We start from the raw sequence: 25,394 nt of genomic DNA on the forward strand, positions 1-25,394 counted from the left end.
CTTTTGATGGTAAATCATCATAAATTCAAAAGAAATTTATTGAACAATACTTTTTCTAATTTGAATCTGATCATAACATATAACTTAAACTGGGAGAGGACCGACTTGGTATGTCGGGCCATTAATGAGGTAGAGATAATTCATAGCAAATAAAATCAGAAGGGCAAAAAATATGTTTAAAATAGGAGGAGACATTCTAAACCTAACATTCTTTTCTAATATTTCAATTTCAATCATAAAAAGTTTAACAGCTAAGAAGTTTCTTCACATCAAGTGATAAGGACTTTGCTTAAACATTTCTGTATTCCTCCTTTTCGTCGAAGGCCAAAGACTGCTTTTTCAATGATCCAAGCATACGTCGATTAGCCATTACCGCATTATCCTTTTTTTCCTCTTCACGAATTTGTAAGAATAACTTCGCAACATCAGCTTTCATAGTTTTTGGAACGAGTGTTGGAAATTTAACTAGGAGGAAACTGTGTTAATTATCTATTTTAAAAAAACATCCCTTACACTCACTATCGAACCGAATGTACAAATTGCCTTTCTTCTCATTGGCAGTGGGTTTGGGGAGTCCTTCACCCTTCATTTCGCGGATGTATTGAGGATGTATTACATCTGATATTGAGATGAACAGCTTCCTCTCGTCAATTGTATTGATTAGCAGGTTTGTACCGCATAATGCATCCTTAAGTTCGATTTCGTAATCCATGTACAAATCTGACCCACGCCTATAGAATATGTCATGAGGCCTATCGGCTATTATAAATATTATATCGGCGGGAATTCGACCTGGTCCTTGATCACCTTCTTCTGGAAATGTAATTTTCGTTCCAGGTAGAATGCCAGGAGCAATAGGAATGACTAAAAATTTCTCTCTGAAATCGTGTTAGGAAAAAGGATATTGCTGATTAACAAAACTTATATCAGGGGTTTGAGTAAAGCCATGATAATTTAAAATTAATAATTCGAAACCTTTTCCTTTTGTCTTACTAAAAAATGTGAATATTTACTAAGAATAAAATTTATTACCGAAAAGGATACTTAATTTTTAATGGCTGTAGCTGCTTTTTTCATGGTCGTGTTCGGTGGAGGATTCTAGTCAAATTGAATTGGCTAAACCGAAGACCGCTCGTGATGTACTTACCTAATTTTAGTTATCGTTTTAGCAGCGTCAACAAATTCATGTCGCAGAATTTGCATACGTTTTACTCCACCAAAGAAAACCTCCTTTAAATCTAAGTAAAGCAGCTTCTCAACCGGTGGATCCTTTTTCTTAACTCCGATACCATGATCGGTAGAGTAAAGAGGGGGTGGATTAACGGCGGCTTCTATGACGTCTGCGTAAGGAGAATATGAACCAAAAACTTCATAATATGTCTTGAAGTAATCGCCGTGATACTCGTATGGTTGGAAGAAGCCGTGAGGAAGAGGGACGCCATTTTGTAATCCTGCTTCACCGTAGCGATCGTAGATTTCACGTCGTAAAGGATTTGCTTTAAAAATTACATTTAAAAATTACATACAATTTCCAAAATTTATATAAAGCTTACATAGCACATCATATGCACGATTAACATAGGCCCACTGGACACATGGCGGTAAAGCTGGTAAATGATTAATTTCGCTTATTCCTTCAGGGGGATTATAGATATTATCTGAATCCTTCTCCCGGTGAGGATGATATGTTATTGCCATTTTTCTGTAAGCAATCCCTATTTCTTCAGGCGTTGCATCCCGTGGTATGTTGAGTACTGCATAGAAATCTGTTTCTTTATTTTCGATCATTTTTGAGAGAATTTTATTTGATTAAGGTTTTTGATCTGTTTTTCAAAATTCAAAAATTTTTGACACTGGCAAATCCAAGTGTTCTATTATTATAAGTAAATATATTTTCGGGTTCTCCTTAAAATTGCAGCAAATTGAGTATTTCTGAAACGACAATGTTGAAATTTTTTGTCTTGTAATGCAGTCTTTCATTTTAGAAGGGAATAAGTGAGTCGAAACCCGTAGCTAGACTTACCCACGGGAAAAGGGCGCCAAATACATTTATGCGCCTTTAATATCCTGGTCTTATGATTTTCCAAGAAATTTGCACTTCTCATACACTCTCCTGTAGTTGTAGAGCGAACTACTCGTTGGTTATTCTGGGATAGTTGCTCATTCCATTGCATAGTCCGCAATGATGGTATTGCCCTCTTTCACTGTTGTGTTCCCACTTTCTCCTTCTCATCAGTATCTAACGTTATTAGGTATTTTCTCAAGCGAGTAATAGCGACGGTCACTAGCTAGCTCAGTTCTGTTAGCGGTAATGATTTGCCCAGAACTGAGGGTTTTAAATATCCCGGGTCAATGCTATCACATAATGGGGAACTGCGTAATGAAATTGCTTCACGCATTAACGCAACCTGGATGAAGTGGCATGAAATGAGAGGTCTCGGCTAGTACTTTCCGAAGCCGGTCTTAGTTTTGACATTTGTTAGAGAGGTGGGGAGTGTGCGGGGTTGAACGTGATAATTTCTTTAACGGGCCTGTTCTCACAAACTACCCAACCGGTAACTAGGCTCCAAAAAAAGTCAATATCACCCGAAAGTGGATACTCCCACATAATATATGCATATATTACGTGCTACGTACTAAAGGGGAGAATGCACAATCAAATGTCTTTATATAAGAAATACACAAAACCTTTCATATCTGAAGCGTCCTACTTCCAGTTTCCCGACTTGTTTAGTCTATTAACTCAATCATTTAGGCAATGACCTATGATTTTCACATCAGATAGCAGGCATAACCAAGCCAAGAACACTATACACAAGAGGTAAAACTGCTTAGGCAAGCCTTGAATTTTTACAAGACAAACGGGGCTTTTCAGCCAAGATGGCAGTTGCGTTCTGCGCATCCTTATTGGTATTGGATCCAATTTGTGTGATGCGTGCGTTTTTTATAGAAATTTTCCAGCTTGGTGCCTAAATCCATCGTAGAAGTTGGTGAAGCGAATAATATCGCAATGTCACTTCATCAATTTCCTATTGTATTTATGTATGCATGAGTTGTTTGTTTATTGATTACTGATTGCTTGGTACACTGTCGAATCTTCCACAGTAGAGGAAGCGGGTGCTGTGTTATTGGTCCAAGGAAAATGTACTTGGAGCCACTGGGCAAGCATACTAGCATATTCCAGGCGGAAATATACGCGATAGACAGATGTGCCTCCTTTAATATTCAAAGGAACTACAGGGGACAGAACATTGCTATTCCGACTGACAGCCAAGCGGCGATCAAGGCATTTAGGTTCAACCAGGTGAACTCTAAACTGGTATGGAAACGCTGTAAGAGACTAAATACGCATAATAAGGTTTGGAAACTGTGGCTTCCAGGCCATATTGGTTGGAAGGCAATGAGGTACTGGACGCAGTAGCCAAGAGCGAAGCACGGGCGCGTTTACACGGGTCAGAACCCTTCTGTGGAATCGAAAACGGGTTTCAGGCCATGACATTAAAAAATGAAGAAGAACGGTTGGGGAAACTATACTGGGCGAGCCTACCAGGAATGGAGCAGTTCAGGGTGCTTATTGGGGGATATGAACCCAAGCGCCAAAGGATTGTTTAAGCCTCATCAAGAAGATCCCTTGAATCATAGCAGGAATTCTCACCGGTCATTGCCGACTAATATCACCTAGGGAAGCTAGGGATATCTACGGACACTGCCTGCAGATTCTGCGCGGAGTGTGATGAAACCTACGTTCTGGGACAGTATCCCGCACTTGTGCAAAATAGGTTAAGGCACCTGGGAGAACACTTAATACCAGATGCACAGTCCAAAGAGTTGGAAGTAGGAAGTATACTAAAATTCCCCAGCGGTTATAGACTTGCTTGGGATACTATAGTTAATAGATACAATATAACCAGTAAAAGAGGCACAATAGCTCTTTAAGTACGCAGTATGACTTCCCTTCCACAGAATAATAAGAATAATTGGTTGTTTGCAAGGGTTGCCTAAGTACTTGGATTCGCACACAGAGAAGTCCTATAAAAACATGACACACAATGCATTAAAAGAGAAGCTAACAAAATTCACCACAACCAACACCTCAGTCAAGCCATCGGAATCGCAACATTTTCTGAGTTTACCTCAACTCACCGACTTAACCAAAAACCTCAATGGTAAAAGGTCAGTCGGGCCTGATGAAATCCCGAACTTTGTAATAAAGAACCTCCCAAGAGCCTCATTGAAATTTTTATTAGCAATTTTCAACAATTGCATTAATAATGGCTACTTTCTGTCCACGTGGAAAGTTGCAAAAATTATTGCGATCCGGAAAAAAGGCACCTGCAGCGAGTCAAGCAATTTCAGGCCCATTTTCCTATTATCCAATCTTGGCAAACTGTTTGAGAAAACTTGGGCTAGTCCAGCATTGTAATCGCAACAAAATTATCCCTGACCACCAGTTCGGATTCCGCTCCAAACACGGAATCCACCACGCACTGAGCTACCTACGCGACACTTCGTCTCAAGACTTAACGTCAATTGTAAACCTACAGCACGTGTGTTAGACTTGGAAAAAGCCTTCGACTCCGTGTGGGTAAACGGATTTATATATAAATTAATCGATAATGAGTTCCCAGAACCGATAATTAGAATTGTGTTAAGTTTCTTCGCAGATAGGCACTTTTTTGTCAGCGTGGGGAATGCATTCTTCCATCTCTTGCGGGTAACGTCGGGAGTACCGCAAGGATCCATTTCTGGGCCAACCTTCTATAATATCTTCACGGCTGACGTTCCGATCCCCGATGACGGCGTTGAACTGATCCAATTCGCTGATGACATACTTATCTTCGCTTCGAACCTCCACCCCAACAGGGTAGCCAAAGCGGTTGAGAACTACATTGTAGATCTCTGCAGGTACTACCGTAATTGGGGAATCAAGATAAATGAGGGAAAAACGCAAATCTGCACTTTTAGGAGAAAATCTAGATACTTAGGATTTAGAGGAATCCACAGGAAAGCTAAACGCTTGAAAATGAGAATCGGGAACAGTGAGCAGATCTAGTTCGATCAAATACTTGAGAGTAACTCTGCATGAACTCCTCAAGTTCAAACCCCACCTTCAGCTCGCTATCAGCAAGGCACGCGGTGCAGTCAGTAGCATCTAGTATCTTCTTCGCAAGACAGTAGGTCTCAGCACCAAAACCAAACTGACTTCGTATAAGATCCTGATAAGACCCGTTATCTGTTACGGAGCACCAACTTGGATCTCATGCTCCAACCAAACCATGGCAAAATGCGAGTCATTCGAACGCCGAATCCTTAGGCACTGCACAGGTTTGTCATACAACTGGAAAACTAAAAAGATCGGCAAAAACGCCGAAGTGTATAGGCAAGCCAAAGTGAAACCACTTCGAGAATACGTTTTCACACTAATGGAAAAGTTCTTCGGAAGAACGGAGGACCACCGCAACCCATTTATTCGGCTTCTCTACCAACAGGGTAAAATCTCCCCATTGGCCGCATTCTTAAGGCCCTGCCAAATCGTGAGTTCATCCCTCAGACCCAACATCCTCACCCTTTTTGACACTCTTTGCCTGGTAGGGGTGGATAGAGATTTTTTCAACTTATATACCAACTGTAAAAAAAAAACATGGACATTAATTTCAACTTAGGTTAAGTTACTTTTAACTAGGTTAAGTAAGTAAATTTCAACGTTCTCGCGCCTTTAGTGCGGGCGCAGTTTTTGAAAAAGCCAAGTTCAGTTATAAAATTGTCCAGATCGATGTATATAAAGAATAATATACACAGTAACGTAGAGTTACAGAGAAGGTCGGGTTGGCCAAACTATGTAATAGTCACCCGTTTGCTAGAGTTAAGATCAATTAGCCGTTACTTAAGACAGCAGTAAGTAATCATTGTCTAGTTGTAAGTCATTATTGGAATAATAAAATGAAAATGAATGCATTAAAAGATGTGCAGAACGCACTACGCTCTTGACTCGGCCTCAAACCGAATGATCCATTTTTTGTCCTGCTTTTTGACTAGTTTCAACTCCTGTATATACTGTTTTTGGACCAAATCATGACTAATTCTCCTCTTAGTTGACGACAATTCCACGACTAATTCTTCTCTTCGTGAACGGCAATTCCGATTCATATTAGATTCTTTATCTATCTAAGGGCATTAACTATTTAATCCGTCTACATGAAATTTCTTCTGATTTGAAAAACAGTGTTTTTCAGTAAACATGCGTGTATGGCCCACTTTCGACCATGTTTCCTCCCTTTATTTCATGCTATTTCGACACATCGACAGGAGTATCTTCTCATTTTATCTTTAACATTTTAACTAATTTTCTTACTACTAATGCCATCACAGGTAATTGATAAGTTGTTTAAAAATAATAGTGCTATGATCGATGCGTAAATAATTATACCAACATGAAGTAAAATACAAACAATATGCTCCCCCCATTAGAAAATGACTATATGTTTTTTTACGCCGAAATAGTAGTATCTGTTAAAAACAAGTCGGAATACCGGAAGCTCGCGCTTCGGGTATAAAGGTTTTGTGTTATGTAAGAGACGCACATTTCTCTGTCCGTATATAGCTACAAATCCAACATAATCCTTCATATTTTTCCAAACTACGAGACATACGTACATATTAGAGCCATAGATATCATGCTCACCCTAAACAAACAAACTGCCTATTACCTGCTGTACACATATATGCACATATCTAAATTTATCGTACCCATATTTCCGATTTACGTCTTATATCTATCTGAATTAGGCACTAGCCGCAAAGTTCATTAGCACGCATATATTATATACCTACATATACACATGTCTGGTTGACAAATAACTAAAAAACTAAAACAAAATAATTGTCTGCGACCCAATTCATAAAAATTCATTTCGTTGTGGTATTGACGAATTGATATGTGATGATGACGTCATGCGGGTTGTAGAGTGCACGAAATTCACAAAAAATTGTAAAGTTTCACCCCCAATAACTTTGTTAATAATAGTTGGATTTTCCTCAAACTTGACCAAACTGTGCATTATATTCTTCGTTACACTCATGCCAAATTTTGTATTTCTGAGATGAACATAAGGGGGGGTGCCGGGTAAATTTCTAAAATGTGGAAATATACTATTATTAACTTTATTTGTGCAGATATCGGAACCGGATATATTTTGAGGCCTAGATTTCGTAGAGATGCACCACTGTGATTTTTTCCAGATTTTTCGGTTGGATAGGTTCTGAGAACGAGACCTGTTACACTTTTTGTGGGTCATATTTTCAACCCTGACTCCCCTATGTTTCATCTAATATCAAATATTGAACCAGATTCGAAAAGTACTAATTGAGACCTTTCATTTGATACCCTACTTGGCTACATTCTGTGAAAAAAAAATTTGCACCCTCCATTCACATGTACGGGGAGCCCCCCTTAAACTTAACGCTAGATGGCGCCACTTACTGCATGTAAAGGGATCACCAGATTACATACTCTCACCAATTTTCGCGACAATCGGTCTAGCCGTTTCCGAATAAATCGGGTGTGACAGACAGACAGACAGACAGACAGACAGACAGACAGACAGACAGACGGACAGACGGACAGACAGACACCGTCACCATTCTAATAAGGTTTTGTTTCACACAAAACCTTAAAAAGGCAATTCGGAACGCTCATTTGTTAATTATAATGGTTTGAAAATTGAATTCTCACAAGGTGGAAAAGAAAACGGGGCGAGCATTTTGAAGGCATCCGGTTTAGTGTTTGCCACTTGTTACTTTTCAAGTAATGAATCAGTTTTTAACAGGTAAGTGGGAAATCGGTGCGTGAATGGACAATCCTTCAAACTACTTTACATTTCGGCAGCAATGGTAACAAGCTATATAGCAAATTCTGACATTTTTCACTGACGGCAAAAAAATGGATTTACACTCAAAAAAAACCTTGGGCACGTTGAATATTCTGCGGTATCTTTTCTCTTGTGACTTGATTTGAATAATAGTGACACAAAATTCTAGCGCAATGCTATATTATCAATCAAGGTTCGAGTTAAAGTTTAAATAATATTAACTCACATTGAAATGATCCTCACAATTTAAACCTGACTCCAAAGAAACTGGATTCCGCCGGCCGATGGTGATCTACTTCTTCCGAGAATCTCGTTTCGGGACAGCAAAAAAAAACCTTCTGCGGGGTTTTTGTAGAGTTTTTTGTGCAGTAAGGCACGAAACAATACTTTATGGTCCTCCTTGAAATTTCACGCGAGAAATTAATTTTGACAATTTTATACTTTCATGAGTAACTGCCAGTTGCCGGGGTATTGAAGTTTCGGGGGTCGAGTGATGATGTCACAAAACATGGCGCGTGCTTTTCAGTCTGTTTGAATTTCAAATGTTGATAATTTCAAACACACAGTTTTTTTTTAAAACCGGTCTTTGAGAGTTTTATTAGATTGCATCATAGAAGTGGACCCTCTTCCCGCCCAACCGGACCGAGGGGCGACCAACCTAAGGATGGGCTGAAGGCAACATCCAAAGGCCCGCATCACAGCGATGATGCGTTTTAACGCAAAGTGTGTGCGACCATGCGAAAATGTATTACTACATCCCGATTGTCGCAAACACTTCAGCCAATGACGCGGAGGTTCTACACTATAGAGACATGGATCTTATATCGAAGACAGTGCGGATCAAGACTGAAACCCATTAGGTCAGATTGTTACCGGACAGGACTCTTCGGACTATAGCACAGGTTGCAAGGATAACCGCTTTTTGCATCTTCATGTATAGTCCACCCCTAAGATCGAGCGTTTTCAGCGCTTTATGTAAGTTCTGCGGGACTAATCCCGTCGCTGAAATTACTATTGGGACTACTTCGATCTTTTGTAGTCTCCAAGTCAGCTTCATATCGTCTGCCAAGTGACCGTAGTTCCGGATTTTTTCGTGCTGTTTTTCAACAGTGTTCCGATCCAACGGTATGGCTACATCGATTATAAAGCACGCTCGTTCTTCCTTCAGAAGCAGAACTAGAACGGGTCTGTTATGATTAACACTGTGGTCAGTGGCAATAGTGTGATCCCACAGTAGTTTGACCCGATCATTTTCCAAGATTCTCTGCGGAGTATACTTATAGTAAGGATGGTAGGTTGCCACTAAGTTATACTTCAACGAAAGGTTTTGATGGAGAATCTTGCAGACGGAGATATGACGATTGGTGTACTCGGTACTGCTCAACATCCTGCACGCAGATGTTATGTGCTGGATGGTCTCCTCTTCACAGCTGCATAACCTACAACTGGAGTTGGTGATTGAGGAGTCGTTAAGAATGTACCGTTTATAATTTTTTCTTGGGAGCGAAGCATCCTGAATTGAAGTTAGGAATGCTTCGGTCACATAGAAAAGTACACCATTTGTCAACCATTTGTTTGAGGCTTCGATGTCAATGCCTGACAACAACAAATTTTTTATATGACCTCCGTGAATGGGTTTCTCTTTCCACATGTCGATCTTCTGTTGGACTGAAGTAACATTCGACATGGGATCCCATTCTTTGCTTTTCAAGTTCAAAGGAGATAATTTATTATCTGCCATGACGGTAGCCTGATGTATTTGGCTAGAGGATTGTTTCTCATAGAAAAACTCACGAAGAGAATGCACTTGATTGTAGTGCAACGTTTTTAAATCAAGTACCCCCCTTCCTCCCTGATGACGTGGGATAGTGATCCTCAATTTTTCGGCAGCTCTATTGTGCATGTTGTTGTTTGCAAGAACTACCCTTACCCGTTTATTGACAGATTCTAAATCAGTATTACTCCACTGTATCACACCGAAAGTGTATAGAAGGACGGGAATGGCGAAGGTGTTGATTGCCACGATTTTATTTTTCCCGTACAGCTCAGTTTTAAGGACAAGATCCAGACGCCGTTCAAATTCCCCCAGCAACTTAGATTTGATTATTGCCACAGCAGGAGGTGTTGCTTGCAATATGCCGAGGTATTTGTAGACGTCGTTCGAATCCATACCCTCAATTCGGATGTTATTTTGGCTGTATCCTTCGTTGTCGGTGTGTTTTCCCCGAACAATTGTTTTCATGCGACATTTTTCCAAACCCAACTGCATGCCGATATCCCTGCTGAACTGGATGGTGATGTCCAGCAAGGAGCGAAGTTGGTTCTCGTCTTTGGCATACAATTTAATGTCGTCAATGTACATCAAATGGCTTAATGTACATTTCGACAATATGCTATGCTTGACTTGGAACCCGTATTTGCTTTCATGCAAAAGATGCGATAGCGGATTCAAAGCCAAACAAAACCACAGTGGGCTTAGAGAGTCGCCTTGGAAAATGCCACGCCTGATTGGTATCTCTCCTGATGTTTATAGCTACGTGCTCCAATTCTTCATTACTGTTCTTAAAGGAAGAACGACATTCGGGTTGATTTTATACAAGCGTAACACTTGTAGTAACCACGAATGTGATATGGAGTCAAAGGCTGGTTTATAATCGATGTAGGCTGTCGAGATATTTCGTTTCTGATGGACAGCCTGCTTTACAGCTATCGTATCGATTATAAGCTGTTCTTTGCAGCCTCGGGAGCCTTTTGCGCATCCTTTTTGCTCCTCAGCTATCAATTTATGAACATCAAGATGCTTTGAGATGTTCGCGCACAGAACTGATGTGAAGACCTTGTAGATGGTAGGAAGGCAAGTAATTGGTCGACATTTTGAAGGGCAAGAGGCACCCTGTTCCTTGGGGATGAGGAAAGTTATCCCCTTGGTGAAAAATGGTGGAACTAAATCAGGATCGGCAATCATCTGATTAAATTGATTTGCCAATATCCTGTGAGTGCTCTTGAACCGCTTCAGCCAGAAGTTGTGAATCTTGTCAACTCCTGGCGCCTTCCAGTTACCTGCCTTGTCAAGGGCTGCTTCAACGTCGACTTCAGTTACGTCAGGCATGGTCATTTCGGGGAGGGCCTCACATGAACGCATAAGGTGTGGGTGCCACGCTGCTTCTAAATTGCAACGGCTGTATTCGCTCCAAACACTTCTCCAGAAGTCTTCTGCCTGATCCAGATCGAGGTTACTTTCCCTATCTGAGTTGGTGAGATTTTTGTAGAATCCCCGTTGGTTCTGGAAGAACAAGGTGTTGTCTGTCCTTCGCTGAAAGCTTTTCTGATACCTACGGATGCGATTGGAGCATACCGCAAGTTTCTGCTTCAGCACCTCGAGGATTTCTTCGATTGGCATATCATTGGACAGATGGTAGTTTCCAATGATGTTCGCAACGCATCTGTGCACTCTTGGTGATGGATTTCCAAGGAGTGGTTGCGTGACACGACCAACCTCCTTTCTAAACTTTTCGACTTTTTTGTTGAGTCAAAACCCTCCTTCTGCGCATACCTCTGTTATTCGCTCTAAGATGTTGATTATGGAGACGAATAACCGTGGCAGCTGCAACGTAGATCAGACTGTGAACCTCTGTAGTAGTAATATCGCTAGCCAAACGATCAGCCAAAATTCTGTCAACGGCAGCAATGATGTTAGTAGTTGCCGAAGTAAACTTCAGTTTTCGGATCTTTGGCCTAGCGTCTGGGAGAATCTCAGCATACTCTGTGAATGCGACCTGGAATGCGGTCAAAGCCTCATTATAAATTGGGTCGACATCCCCAGTTACTAAGCTTCTCCTGACTACTGGATTCATGGAGTGCCTTACAGGTGGAGTACTTGTGTTACTCCTTTGACTAGTCCGGTAATTTGATGACTCCAGCCCGAGCTCAAGTCAAACCTTTTGGAAGATTTCTTGCATAGTTGGTAAGGCAACTCGGTTGTTATTCACTATCACCCGGTATTGATTGACAACGTTCTGCTCCGGAACATGACTTAGTTCCGGGAAGCGGGTCATGAATGCGTCATGGAGTCGATGTCTGTAGCCTGATGGATTCCGTTCCAAATCTGTGACACGGTAATAGATGCGGACGATAAATTCGTTAAGTTGGTTCGTCCAAACCATACGACGCCTAGGTCTCCCGTCCTTGGTGGTTGACGGCATAACCGCCAAAACATCCAAGGGCGAAGATCCGCTCTGGTGTTGTTGAACGACCCTTAACCGTGTTGGGTACTGTCTTCGTGTCCCTGGGGTCCCATTAAAAGAATTTGAAATATTTTCCCCAATTCTGTTCCGACGAGTGTTGGGGAGGCAGTCAACCCTGCAACAGAGCCCGAATGTTGCAATGTCCCATGGTTACCTCCAAAGGTAGGGAAGATATTTGGAGGGGAGCCGCTGAAATACAGTGTAACGTCACTGCAATTCATCCGATAGGCGCGTCGATTCCTTCACCCCGGATTACGGATTTGTTAAGGAGGTTTACTCCCCCTGAACGGGAAGAATCGGTAAGGGAGGACGAACACAAAGGGAAACGTTCTGCTTGTCCGCGGCTATTTATTTACAAGATTAACTTGCGATATTCGTAGCTGACCCGGTGGGTCATGTCATTATCCGCAACCCATGACACGCGCTTGGTCGCATGCAGCTCTGCGTTTGCAAATCAGGTGAGGATAAACCTGGTACGCCAGGATATTATATATATATATATATATATTATATTACTATTAGCCACCTATTGAAATAAAATTAAGTTAGAGCTAAATATAAGCTTGTATAGCCATGATTACTATTTAAATGTAAGTCACAATCAAAAATAAAATCAAATCAAATCTGATTTACATTTTTCCATTCTGTATTTTTCCAGTAAGCGAAAGACGGCCATCGTTCGCACATAAAAAACTCAAACAGATATCCAATCCGAGTCAAACATAATTGAGCTTCTTAAACGTCTTTATTGAGCGATGAACTCCAGGTTCATTGATTCTCCATACCCAAACAAAAAACAAGTCATACCTACAACTGTGTATATATATGAGTCCACATTTGCTTTCAGTAGTACCACAGAAATTTATATGCTCTCCAAACAACAAGATTAAGCCGCCCCCTCGCGACATTGAAAAGCACATGGCATTCGAATATCATACGTTTTTTCAAGGTGGTCTATAAATAATCGGTTAAACCGGTCGCCTAGATCCTATGCTTAGGAGCTTGCACACTATATAGTGAATCCGTCGCAAATTTCGCGCTTTCCCACAAGCAAATTAGTGACTGCATCGAAGCTTTCTGTAATCCGTTGAATTCCGTGCTGAACTTATGTTTATGAGTTTCTTCCCTTCCCAAGATATTTCCAGCTAGTTCTAGATACGTTAGTTACTACCTTCACTGGAGTAGTTACTGCTTCCAGAGTGAGGCACTAACCCATGTTGCCTACCGTCTTCGGGCGTATTGAAAGCACTTTCGAGTCGGTTCAAGAACTCTTTGCAGATACACAAGTACACTTATCTTCAGTTGCTGTATTTCGGACGCTCTCGTCATTTCCACTTTGCTGCGGAGGGTTGGCGCTAAATGTTTGATTTTTGAAATTCAGTTGAACGTGTCTTATATTCACGGCTATTACTTGCCGGTTAAAGTGATGCTTTTAGTCATAAGTGCGTGCTAATTGAGCGTTGCTGCGTCCTAAGCGCACTATCGAAACGAAGTCTTCCACTAGAAATTAAAGTTTCAAGAGAGTTTATAGTGTAATAATTGAGTTTGTCAGCTGATCGGCGATATGGCCTTGCGGTGCAAAGTAATTTTACAATCGATGAAGCGGGGAGCAGTTACATCACCCTCCGTCTGTTGTTCGACAACCACCCATCCGAGGAATTCCCAATGGGCCACATTTACCAACTCGGCTCACCCCACAGTGACGACCTCGAAAGGAACATCTAACCCATCCTCGAACATAGTCCCAAGAACATCTGGCGCTGGTTACTCCTGCTGTAAGTGATTGTGCGGTGTTTTCGGAAATGATTGTAATATAGCCCTGAAAATGAATAATATATAAAAGCACATAGGCACGCTCTCGAACACAATAAAGAGAGCACGTCGTTGTTGGAGAACATATTCCCGACATATAAATTAACGATTATTAAATTGTCGGTCAATGGTAATTAATAGTACCGACCCGGGTCAACCTCTTATGTTCTAGTTAGTTATTAATGCTTTGAAAAATTAGGTAATAGTTGACCTTCATTATGAACTATGTTTCGACTTATGAAACTACGCGTAGTGGTAATCCAGTCAGTGATAGGAATTATCTCCGAACTAATCGACCCAAAAATTTTGGCTTATCTAAACAATGTCGCCGCCTTTATCATTAAACGCACTTAAACACTTTCCAGAAAATCCAACTCAGAAGTAGATTCTGTTTGGCGAGTCACAGCTCATGCCGTCAGAAGATAGGTATTTTTAATAAAGCGAATTTTCTTTGAAACTGTCGGGAAATTCTCAGCCAGATCGTTATTACTGGGAAATGCTGAGCCGGCGAGAGTATGAGCGAATGAGAGATGTTACCTCATGGGAAAGCGGTCACACTTGAGAGAATATAGATTTGATTAAAAACTGAAAGGCAACCTATAGTATACGCGTGTGTATAGACAGTCTTGGGAGAAAGCTTTCTTTAGGTGGTTTAGAAGTTCTACATTCTATGGAAGTATGTACGGTGTCGAATCAGTTCAAATGATTGATTGATCCATTACGTACAAATCTGAAGGGAACCCTCATTGAACTTGTCATTGAAACTCCAAAAACATGAAATGTAATATTGATCAATTTATTAATTGAATTCTATTGCTTATACTCATAGATATATGTACGGATATGTACGCTATAAAATGACGATATCCTTGGTATATATATAGAAGTTAATAGATTAATTCGAGTAATATGAAGATATCAGAGTATAGAATGCGCTTAGGAAAAATAAAAGATAAGTAACATACATAATATATTTGCTAGAGCAAGTATATAAAAACTTGGTCGATACTCAAAATTGCGTCAAACTTCTTAGTATCGTGGCTAATAAGGTTTTTATTGTTGTCGTTTTGTACTCCCATCAGGTGACTTTAGTAAGTAGAAACAACCTTTTTTTAAGGTTTTGTTTGCAAAACAAAAACTTATTAAAATCGGTTCAAGGTCCGTCTGTCCGTCTGTCTGTCTGTCTGTCTTTTTTTCGTTTTTTTTTTGAGCAGGTGGAAATCTTAAAAAGACACTGGCCTAGACACGCCAGCGTGTGGGATTCTTACCCACTAAAACCATCCCCGACTCCCCAAGCCGCGTGGAACTACCGTACGGTGTTACATCACGGGGCGGAGTCAGCTCATTTTAGCTTGGTCCTCTTTTCTAGTCTCCTCTGCCTTTCCCAGTTTGCTCTGGATAGATACGACTATGGGGTTGATTGCAACCCAGTCTTCCTGACATGCTAACATTCTTCACACCAGATTTACTAGTACGAGCACCTTTCCTAGAGTCTTCTCTAGGTTTTTGCTTTCCTCCACACATCCACACTCTTGGACAGTGGAAGAATACATGCTCTGGGTCCTCTGGGACTCCATCGCAGTTTGGACAATCGGGTGAGGTATCTAGTTTAAGCCTGAACAGGTACTGGCGATATCCTCCATACCCCGTGAAAAACTGAGTAAGATTATGATTAATCTCACCGTGCCGTCTCTCCAACCACTCCTTGATGGCAGGAATGAGCCTGTGTGTTGCCATCTATTTAGAGATCTCTCCCTTTCGGCGTTCTTCGTCTGCGATAAAGGAGAGATAGATTTCGCATTATATATATTCGTCATCTCATCTGCCAAGATGTCTGTCAATGGGCATCTTTTCAGAGATGACGAATGCTGCATCATCTGAGACAGTCCTGAATGCCGAGCATATCCTTAGGGCTGTTCTTCTGTAGACTGAACTCAGTTTGTTAGCGTTAAATGTAGCCTGCAATGCCTTTCCCCAAACTGGAGCTGCATAGAGCAGGATCGAACTCACTATCCTAGCTATAAGCAACCTGGAAGCATGCCGTGGCCCTCCCACGTTCTGCATCATCCTTGTCAGGGCCACACCTGCAGTGGATGCTTTGTCATAAATATACTGCACGTGTGGCTTATAGCTAAGCTTCCCATCTATCATCACCCCAAGTATTTGATTGCAGGCTTAGAAGTGATGATATGATTCCCAATTTGAATACGGGCAAAATTTCTTTTACGGCGCTTGGTGATGAGGACCGCTTCCGTTTTTTCCTCCGTGTCAGACCAGAACTCTCTAGCCAACCCTTAACAGCACTGATCGCTTCGCATGAATATAACTCAGCATCTTAGAGATGCTTTGTGATAACAACTAGCGCTATATCATCGGCGTAGCCCACCACCGTGGCTTCCTCCGGAAGGGGAAGATTAAGAACATCATTGTACATGATGTTCTACAGCAGTGGACCCAGTACGGAGCCCTGTGGGACACCCGCGGAGACAACGTACTCCTGGGGTCCATGATCAGTGTCATACCAAAGCATCCGTTCTTGTAAATAGCTGTTGACAATAGCTGCAAGGTAAGCGGGAATACCAATCTTCGCCAGGGATTCCCGTATTAGGTTCCAATTGGCCGAATTGAATGCATTTCTCACATCCAGGGTCACTAGTATGCATATATATAAAAGTTGGGTATAAAATTTTTTTCACTGAATATACTCATGTTGGATATCAAATGAAAGGTTTCGATTAGTACTTTTTGACGCCGGTCTTAGTTTTGAGATTTGTTAAAAAGGCGGGGAGTGTGAGGGGTGGAAAGTGATGATTTCTTTAACGGACCCATTCTCAGAAACTACCCAACCGAAAAATCTGAAAAAAAATTTGTGAAGCTGCCTCTATATGGTGTCCAGGCTCAAAATACTCTCCATGTCGATATCTGCTCAAATTAAGTTAATAATAGTACATTACCATTTTTTGGGGGAAATTGAGTAAAACCCCCTTTAAGTTTATCTCAGAGTTATAAAAGTTGGTAGTAGTATAAAATATAATATGAAGCATATTATCCCCAAGCTTGATCAAAATCATACTATTAGTAACAAAGTTACAGTAGTTCAAGTTAACTTTACCATGTAAATTTACTGCAACTAAATATCAATATCACACTGAAATGGGTAGTCAGACATGCTAAACGCATATACATAACGGGCTACATGGGATAGTTCTACACTCAAATATACTCACAGAAGAAGCAAACAAAACCTTTCATACCTGAAGCGCCCAGCTTTCCGGTTTCCCGACTTGTTTTTTTTTATACGTTGGAAGGTGGAAAGGTTGAAAACCTTATGCCATACGGTTATGGCAGGAGCCAGCGGTAGGTTGTGTGTGTGTGAGACTTTTACTCCCTAAAAGCACCTCCTTCTCCTTCGCTTACCCCACGGGACTGCCATTTCAGTATTACATCGCGGGGCAGGATCAGTTATGAACTGCGGCTTCTGTCGTTATTTGTAACTTTCCTCCGAAGCTCCTCCCTCCTCAGCAGATTGTTAATTGCCTTCATTAATTTTTTGCATTTACCTCAGCATCACGGATCACTTTCTCGAGGGCCAGGTTATAGAGGACATATGATAGGGCGTCCCCTTGTCGTAGACCGTTGTTGATGTGGAATGGTCTTGAGAGTGATCCTGCTGCTTTTATCTGGCCTCGCACATTGGTTAGGGTGAGCCTAGTCAGTCTTATCAATTTCGTCGGCATACCGAATTCTTTCATGGCCATGTACAGTTTTACCCTGGCTATGCTATCATAGGCGGCTTAAGGACTGTAAAAAGTATGCTGTCGAAGCCCGGTATTTTGCTGCTACTGTGAGTATAACTGCCTCATCGCTTTCGATTTGCTTACTTTTCTGAAAGAATAACTACTGAATTATCTTTATCAGACAATTGTTCAAAACAATAGGGAAAAAATTGGCCTTTTGGAAATGTCCGGCCAATGTAACATCTGACGCGCATATTTCACTTATCGAGTTCATTTTCGTTACAGATAACAAAACAATACACAATAAGATAATGGGGTCATAGTGCCGATCAAGTATCAATTGCTGTAATAAATGAATGAACTAAATGTTACAATATATGTATGTACTATCTACAAGTGTAAATGGTACTTGAACATTGAATCAAGTACTTAATTGAAGCAAATATCTACCCACACTAGCCCATGCTATGATAAGTATAATACTTTGATTGATGTATGTATGGATGTCAGTCTTATTAGAAAATCACTAATAATAATGCAAACATTTAGCAATGCAGAAAGCTTCAGAAGCTAGACTGCTGTGATATTCTGGAGCTCGCTTCTGTAGCAATAAAAGGGTATGATAGTCACTATTCAACGGCTCTTTGTTGCACCTAAGTGCTAATCATCGTACATATGTATGTACCTCATGTTTTTATTTCAAACAGTTTTAGCCGTATATAGTAATATATCGAAATTTATGGACATTAAGGTGAATGTTTCGAATGATGCACATCCTAGGTTTCGTAACTAAATTTCCCGGATACTAGGAATTTGATGCGTTTCCTCTTGAACTGGATGTTGAATTATACCACTCGCCACAAAAAAAACGATGATTAACGTTTCTCTCTCTAATGTGGTATTTATTTAGTAAATACCGATATTTCGGGAACAAATTGTTCTCTTCTCCAGAGCGAGGCGTCGGTAATGAGCCTCAAATTACCCGAAAATCTGGATTCCGCTTCGTTGTAGATACTTATGTATGTTTATCTCTGTGCTGCTCCGCTGCTGCAAATTTTTTACTGCGCAGGTTAAATGAAGTTGAAGCACCTTCTATATAAAGAAGGATAACAATACGGACGTCCTGTACTGGACAAAGCAGTGAACAAGATATATATCGGATTAAAGGTAATTGCAACTATTACCGCGGTCTATTTGCGCTCGCGGTATCCTCTATCGTGACCGCGATAATTACTGCTCCATTTGATTTTGTAGTTTTTAAATGAAATAGCACTCTGTTCCGGTCGGAATTCCCTTTTTAGTCAGAATAACTATTCTCTTTTTTTCCCAAGGAAGACCATGAGCAGTCATCCATCCATTTACCTGACGGAGCAATATGCTAGGTCTGTTTTGCACCTGTACAACAGTGCGTGCGATTAGGCGCCACTCTTCTAGCATGTCGAATCCTAGCAGACTATCGTAAGAAGCTTCCTAGAAGTCTGACTCTAGAATGGATCCTTGTCCTACCGCCGACGGGACCTCTATCCTCCTCTGACTTTTTTCTCATAAAGCAGGGAGCGGTTTCTCAGATAACCCCTCAATATCCGCAAGGAATACCTCGGTGCGTGGAATGAATTATCTAGTGTCTAGTCTATCTAGTCTTTTCATTTCACGGAATCCAAGACATTTTTAACATCAACTGTTACGAACTGTTATTGATATCATCAACTACGTCCTGCCAGCGGCGAAATTGGCTTTTAATTATTGTGCTGCGGAGTGTCCTTTTGCCTGAATTCTGTCATTGTGCTGCATGCTTCCTTCCGGAGCTCGTCAATTTCTACTGTCCACCAATACATAGAATGTTTGCCACGTCTTCATACTCTCCTGGGAATAGAAGCTCCGCACGCTGTCGCTATCAAGTTCATAATTGCATTTACGTTTCTTCCGGAGTGCCTTCCACCTGTTCGACAAGCTTCAAAGGATCTGCTGGTTTTTACTATCCTAAAGTTCGATGCACAGGAACAAACCAAGAGGTGACGCAACCTCTTCAAATGCGATATATTGATGGTCGCTGGACGAGAAGTCTCCCAGAACTCGCCAACTGTCCATCAGCGACACTAGTAATTCCACGTGAATGTTGCGTCCGAATTGCTGCCTTCGCAACCTGGGTGCCGAAACATCGCCATGGATCCGATGTTTAAATGGAACCTGGGCGCATGTAGTGTCCTAGCATTGAAGTCAAACATGAACATCAAGCCTACGCTACCCTTAAGCACCGAATCCAGGCAAAGTCATTCCCTCGACTTTGGACAAGAATCTTAAGGCGGGCGTTTATCAATAAATGAGCTTTCAACTCCGCAGTGAACGCGCTAGCAACTTATGAGCGATTATACTTTGGTACATATTGAACTGTATGATGCGGATCATGTTAACCGCGTCCTAGCTCTTTCCAATTCTGCTCTGAAAGCTGGACAGTATGTGGACCGCGGAGTCAGCAATATATGTAACCTTCTCACCAGACGCGTCACAATCACTGCAGAGAACGCAACTCTCTTTTCATTGTAGGTTTTGGCTTTATGACCAACCTGGCCGCACCTGCAACATGCTGCCCTTTTATCTGGTCTAAGGCAGGTTGCAGACATGTGTCCATAATCTAAGCATCTATAACAACTGGTGGAGCAACCAAATTCGTCTCCCACATACTACCCAACCAATTTTGATTTCCCGGCCGTTAAGCTCGGCGCTTCAGGTATAAAGATTTTGTGTTCATCTTATGTAAGTAGCTCTCTATGCTGTTTTTCCTTTCGTAGAGAGCTAAGAATGCAAAATATTCCGTCAAATATTGCCAAACAAAATATGCATATATACATACTAAATTAAAGGCATAAATATTGTGCTTAAAATTGGTCTAACGTATCTTCACGTATTCCAACTTTACTCTGTGCACAAAAGTATACATATGTACACACATATTCATCTTGCTGAACACCTCCCGATAAAAAAGAAAAGCGAAAGCGTCTCCATTCATATAAGTTACTTTATACATATGGCGATGACCTCATACATGTCCTAGAGTGGAATAAATTGACATGAAATGCAATATTTTGACTTTCAATGAATTCGTTAACAATAGTTAGATGGCTTTCAAACTTTCCAGAATTATATCCTGCATTATTGCTAATGATGCTAAATTTCGTACTTCTAGGATGTTTTCCTGTAAATTTCCAAAATATGGTAACATTTATTATTAACTTTATTTGTGCAGATATTGGAACGGGATCTATTTTGAGACCTAGATTTCGAATAGATGCATCATTGTAATTTCTTTCAGATTTTTCGGTTAGATAGGCTCTGAGAACGAAACCTGTTTCACTTTTTTGGGGCACACCTTTTGAGTCCTCACTCTCCTTTATTTCACCTTATATCATAAACAATCAGCCCTTTCATTCGATACCCCACATGACCATACTCTATGAAAAAAAATTACACCGTCCAACCGCATCTTTTCAAACTCAATACAAAATGGCACCACTCGCTGCATGCAAAAGGGACCCACAGACCACATGTTCTCACCAAATTTTGGGGGAAATCCATTCAGTTGTTTCCGAGTAGATCGGGTGTGAAAGATAGACAGACAGACGGACAAACACACATTGAACCGATTTTAATAAGGTTTTATTTCACACAAAACCTTAAATAGAAAAAAAGATGGCTAACGGTTCATCCAGGGCAGAGGCAACTCATCAGAGGCTACTTCACCTTTGCCTTGGGAGCAGCGTGACCGAAAATGGCAACAGATGGAAATTATATTTATATAATCGCAAACACGACGAGGATGCGAATTAAAATTAAAGCCGTCAGTACTTCAAGCCAGGCTAAAGCTATTTGTTTGTTTTCCCCATCTTTAGCAAAAAAAAAATACCCTTGTTGGTTTTCCTCGAATCCAATTCGACGAAAACTGCACTACCCTTCATTTACCAAATGGAAGACACTTCTACTGTTCTGTCGTTGAGCTTGATATTATAGCAGACCTTACTGATAACTTCAGCAAAGGTGTTGCCTTTCGAAGGTTTAATAAGGAGAGCTGGTGGTATAGTCTTCTTTCGTCTTGCCACTTTTTCTTTTGGTGCTCCACCATTTGTGCTCCTCTTGACTTTAGGCAGACCTTGTTGCCTCTTCTCCTCTTCGCTTTCTTCTTTTGAGCCCAGGAGACTACCTGGGTGAAATCTCGTTCAGATCCCCCTTTCTCCTTTCTCTTTCCCCCCCTTTGCACTGTAATGGACTATTTCCGTTCCGTTTGGCACTAATGTATTGTAACTCTCAAGGGGGATTGCAGTTACTCCTGCTTTTTGCTGATCGTCTTTTCCTTTTCGTGTTCGCCTGTAGGAAGAAATATGAACCAGGAGTTCCTTCAGTTACATCAGCCTTTTCTTCAAGCCTTTCCTGACGTTTTTTGCAGAAACGTTGCAGACTGCTTGTGCTCCACAATTGCCACCCATTTCCTGTTAAGTCTCTCCTCTTTGGCTTTCGTGAGACCAGTCGACTGCACTTCTATTTAACTTATATGAAAAGCAATCTGCCCAGTTTCGGCGATTTCCTCTGGGCTAGCAATGCAGGGCACTGGAGTTTCCCGCTCGTAACAAAGAACTCACGGACAACTACAGTATTGGCACGGGGTACAATGTAAAAATTTATTTTCTGTTATTTTTGTAAATAAAGCAGGCTATGTATATGTTTATACTGCATGTGACTTTAGCACTGACAACTATTCCCGGTATTGAAAAATTGTTAAAGTATTATTCAATATTTCCGCTGTTTGACCAATGAAAAAAGTTAAGTACTTGCAGCAGATGCAGCTCTAGCATTCTGTTAAACAAAAGTGAGATTCAAGTATTTAAACACGATATCGGTCAAGGTATGTATATACATATAAAACTGAAAACACCAAGAACCTTCCAGTAAGTTACACACTTTTGGTCATCGAATTAATTCTAGAACAACTTTAACGTCTCGAGAATCTTCATAATAGTGTAATATTGCTCTTCTCTTTAATCTACATTTAGAGCTTGAATGACAAAGTTGTCTTCTCATTGATATGATATGTATGATGCTATTTCGCGAGGTAGATGCTCCCTAATTTTGTTAAGGCTCTGCTGGCCTCTTCCTTCCGAGAAAGCCCCAAGATCGGTGGAATTACTCCCTCCCCACCTCCTTCACGACGGGTCTCTGTAAAACACTAAAACCGGGAGCATTTGGCTCCCAGAATATCGATATATGCGGAGAATCTACCCCTCGAAATAGAGAAAATTTTCAAATTTTACTTTGTAATTGTTGAAAAGTACACCAATGAAACCATATTAAAACAAATAATTTTTTAAATCTTAAATTTATGACAAATCTGTGGATAATTGGTTACAGATATAATAACTTTATCAATTGAAAGTTTCAGTCGTTTTTGTTGTTCAAGATACTGGACATAACCCATGTTTAGTCCATAAAAACGGGAGTCGTTGGTTGACTATGATATGCCTTTGATTATTTTTTAGTTTATATATTTTTCCGCTCGCACATTCACACCAATATATAATGTAAGCAACCGGACTCATGTGATTATCATAAAAAATTGTTTTCAATGAACTATATTAATCCGATAATGTTGTCTTCAACTTGACAATAACATGCCGAAAATATCGCAGATCGTAAAATTGTGAGAGCGATAGGACGCTTGCCAACAAAATGCGAGGTGAAATTGGCTTCCTCGCTTATTTAATAATATACTCGTGTTCAATTTGATAATGGAAAAGTCTGTATACGAAACGATAAAAATAAATTTAGCACATATAGACACTTATATGTGATTTAAAGACTACAAAGTCAGCCGTTCTAGGGGGCCCGACAATAATTATGGTGAGAGCAACTATCTGGCTAGTTGCGAGCTTTAAGCGAGATAAGACTTATAATCTCATCAGAGCATACGAGCATGTATATTGCGAAATGTGTGGCATTTATTCCACAGTTTGTAACAGAATGCTAATTGGAATGCTTACTTTTTCTTAATTGATGATGAAAGTGAAGATAAGGAAACCATCCCATCCTTATCTTCACTACAACGCCTTGAAAGCAGCAAAGACCCCCAACTTCTATAAAAACTGAGAAATCCCAAACTTCAAATTTAATATATTTTACCCTTAATTCATACTTACGTACATAATCAACATGTTGTGGTGTTTATCATCATTAATTAGCAGCAGCTGCTGAAAAGACTCGAAAATAAACAAATATCTGACCAGTCAACAGGTTTTGTAAAAAACATTGAGTCAGTGGCAAACTTCCTATTTATTTTCGTAGATGCCTTAGCTGACCACGAGTTACTGAGCTTGTGATGGAAGTCTATTGATTGTTGTATTTTAAAATTTCTTGAAATTAATTTTAATATCAAGGAAATATCAAGGAAACCATAAAGACAGAATCACCGACCAGAGTCAAGGAAACTCCATTGACAGAGAATCTAAATAAGAGGATTGGACTAAAAATATGGAGAAAATTGAGAATTAATAAAACCCCACAATGGGCGGGTACGGGAGTCACAATTGAACTAACGTACATTTCTCTGTTGACATTAAATTGAAATTTTATTCTAAGGATTACAACTCACGCTGCCTTGCAGGGAGAAAACTATCTGCTTTACGAAGCGTGAAGCGAGTGTCACGACAGCGATAACTTACGACTCTCCAAAACGTTCGTAAATGTCATAAAAATGATAAATTGAGAAAAATTTACATTAACACGACAAATAACTTCCTAAGATTTCGTCAGAGTATAATAATTCTAAATTCATAGTAATGAAAGGAATGTATTCGGTGCTATGAGAAAAGGTGAATACACTGCAGATGGGGAATTACAATTAATTAAAGTGGGAAAAGAAGTCTATGAGATTACGATGGCAGGTAATGGAAGTTAATGTCCTCCATGTCTTCTTGTAAATGCCACAGACAGAGCATATTTTTTTGCTAACGAAATCGGTTGTCATTGGTAGTTTCATGGTGGCTATTGTACAATATCCCGACGTGCTTCCTCTTATTGGATCTCGGCATTAAAATCTCCTGAAACTAGTTTTATGACTTTGGAAAATAGTTAGTTATACTTTAATTGTAAAGGGGCAGAGCGACGGAATTGAGACGTTAGAAGAGAATTCTCAGAAACTACCCAGCTGAAAAAAAATCATGATGACATCTCTGTATAATATCTAGGCTTAAAGTATCCTCATACCGATATTTGCTCAAATAAAGTTAAAAATAGTACATTATTGCATTTTATGAATTTACTAGAAATATCCTCATGATCAATATAGTATACAGCATAGAGAAGTTTGGTGGAAATCTTACTATTGTTAGATCAAAGTGACACTTTTCTCGTAAATATACTGCTGACAAAAATGTCATATCTAGAAATCAGTATCACATTAAAGTGAATAGTGTGAGATATTTTACCGTCTTGCACCCAAAGTTTCCTACATCAACCTTTCATACTTCAAGCACCGAGCTTCCAAGGTTTCTGATTTGTTTAAATTTGCTATCAACAATAAATGTCATGCCAAATTTTCTGTTACTGGATTTCCTTCCCCTTGCAGCGCCATGTGGGAGCATACATTACCTTCTGTCATCTTATTTCCTAGGCTGTCAGGATTTCTGATTTACGATGTTTTGAAAATTCTAATGTCGAATAATCCGATTAGATTAAATATGTCATTGTTG

The 25,394-nt window shown here is 40.3% G+C and overlaps 2 protein-coding genes across 2 annotated transcripts in view; one reads left to right on the plus strand and one right to left on the minus strand.

Annotated features, from left to right (window-relative positions):
• On the minus strand, positions 1-23,499 carry LOC119647984 (dnaJ homolog subfamily B member 13-like). Its single transcript, XM_038049367.1, has 5 exons — positions 23,068-23,499; positions 1,554-1,754; positions 1,148-1,496; positions 520-878; positions 1-465 (listed from the first exon to the last, which is right to left on the minus strand). The coding sequence occupies exons 1-5, from the start codon at positions 23,123-23,125 to the stop codon at positions 290-292; spliced, it is 1,143 nt and encodes a 380-aa protein (XP_037905295.1). The 5' UTR covers positions 23,126-23,499; the 3' UTR covers positions 1-289.
• Positions 13,466-25,394, plus strand: part of LOC119647983 (uncharacterized oxidoreductase YjmC) — an 18,642-nt gene continuing 6,713 nt past the window's right edge. The window contains exon 1 of the mRNA XM_038049366.1: positions 13,466-13,887. Within this exon, the coding sequence (XP_037905294.1) occupies positions 13,677-13,887 (211 nt within the window). The 5' untranslated portion in view covers positions 13,466-13,676. The remainder of the gene's footprint in view (positions 13,888-25,394) is intronic.

This window comes from Hermetia illucens, chromosome 2 (genome assembly GCF_905115235.1).
Source record: "Hermetia illucens chromosome 2, iHerIll2.2.curated.20191125, whole genome shotgun sequence".
In the NCBI taxonomy this organism is placed as follows: domain Eukaryota; kingdom Metazoa; phylum Arthropoda; class Insecta; order Diptera; family Stratiomyidae; genus Hermetia; species Hermetia illucens.

Coding starts and splice junctions, on each gene's coding strand:
- LOC119647984 (XM_038049367.1), bottom strand. CDS start 23,125: ATGGGTTATGTCCAGTATCTTGAACAACAAAAACGACTGAAACTTTCA. Junction 879..1,147: donor AAAACGATAACTAAAATTAG/GTAAGTACATCA, acceptor ACACGATTTCAG/AGAGAAATTTTTAGTCATTC. Junction 466..519: donor TTTGTACATTCGGTTCGATA/GTGAGTGTAAGG, acceptor GTTTCCTCCTAG/TTAAATTTCCAACACTCGTT.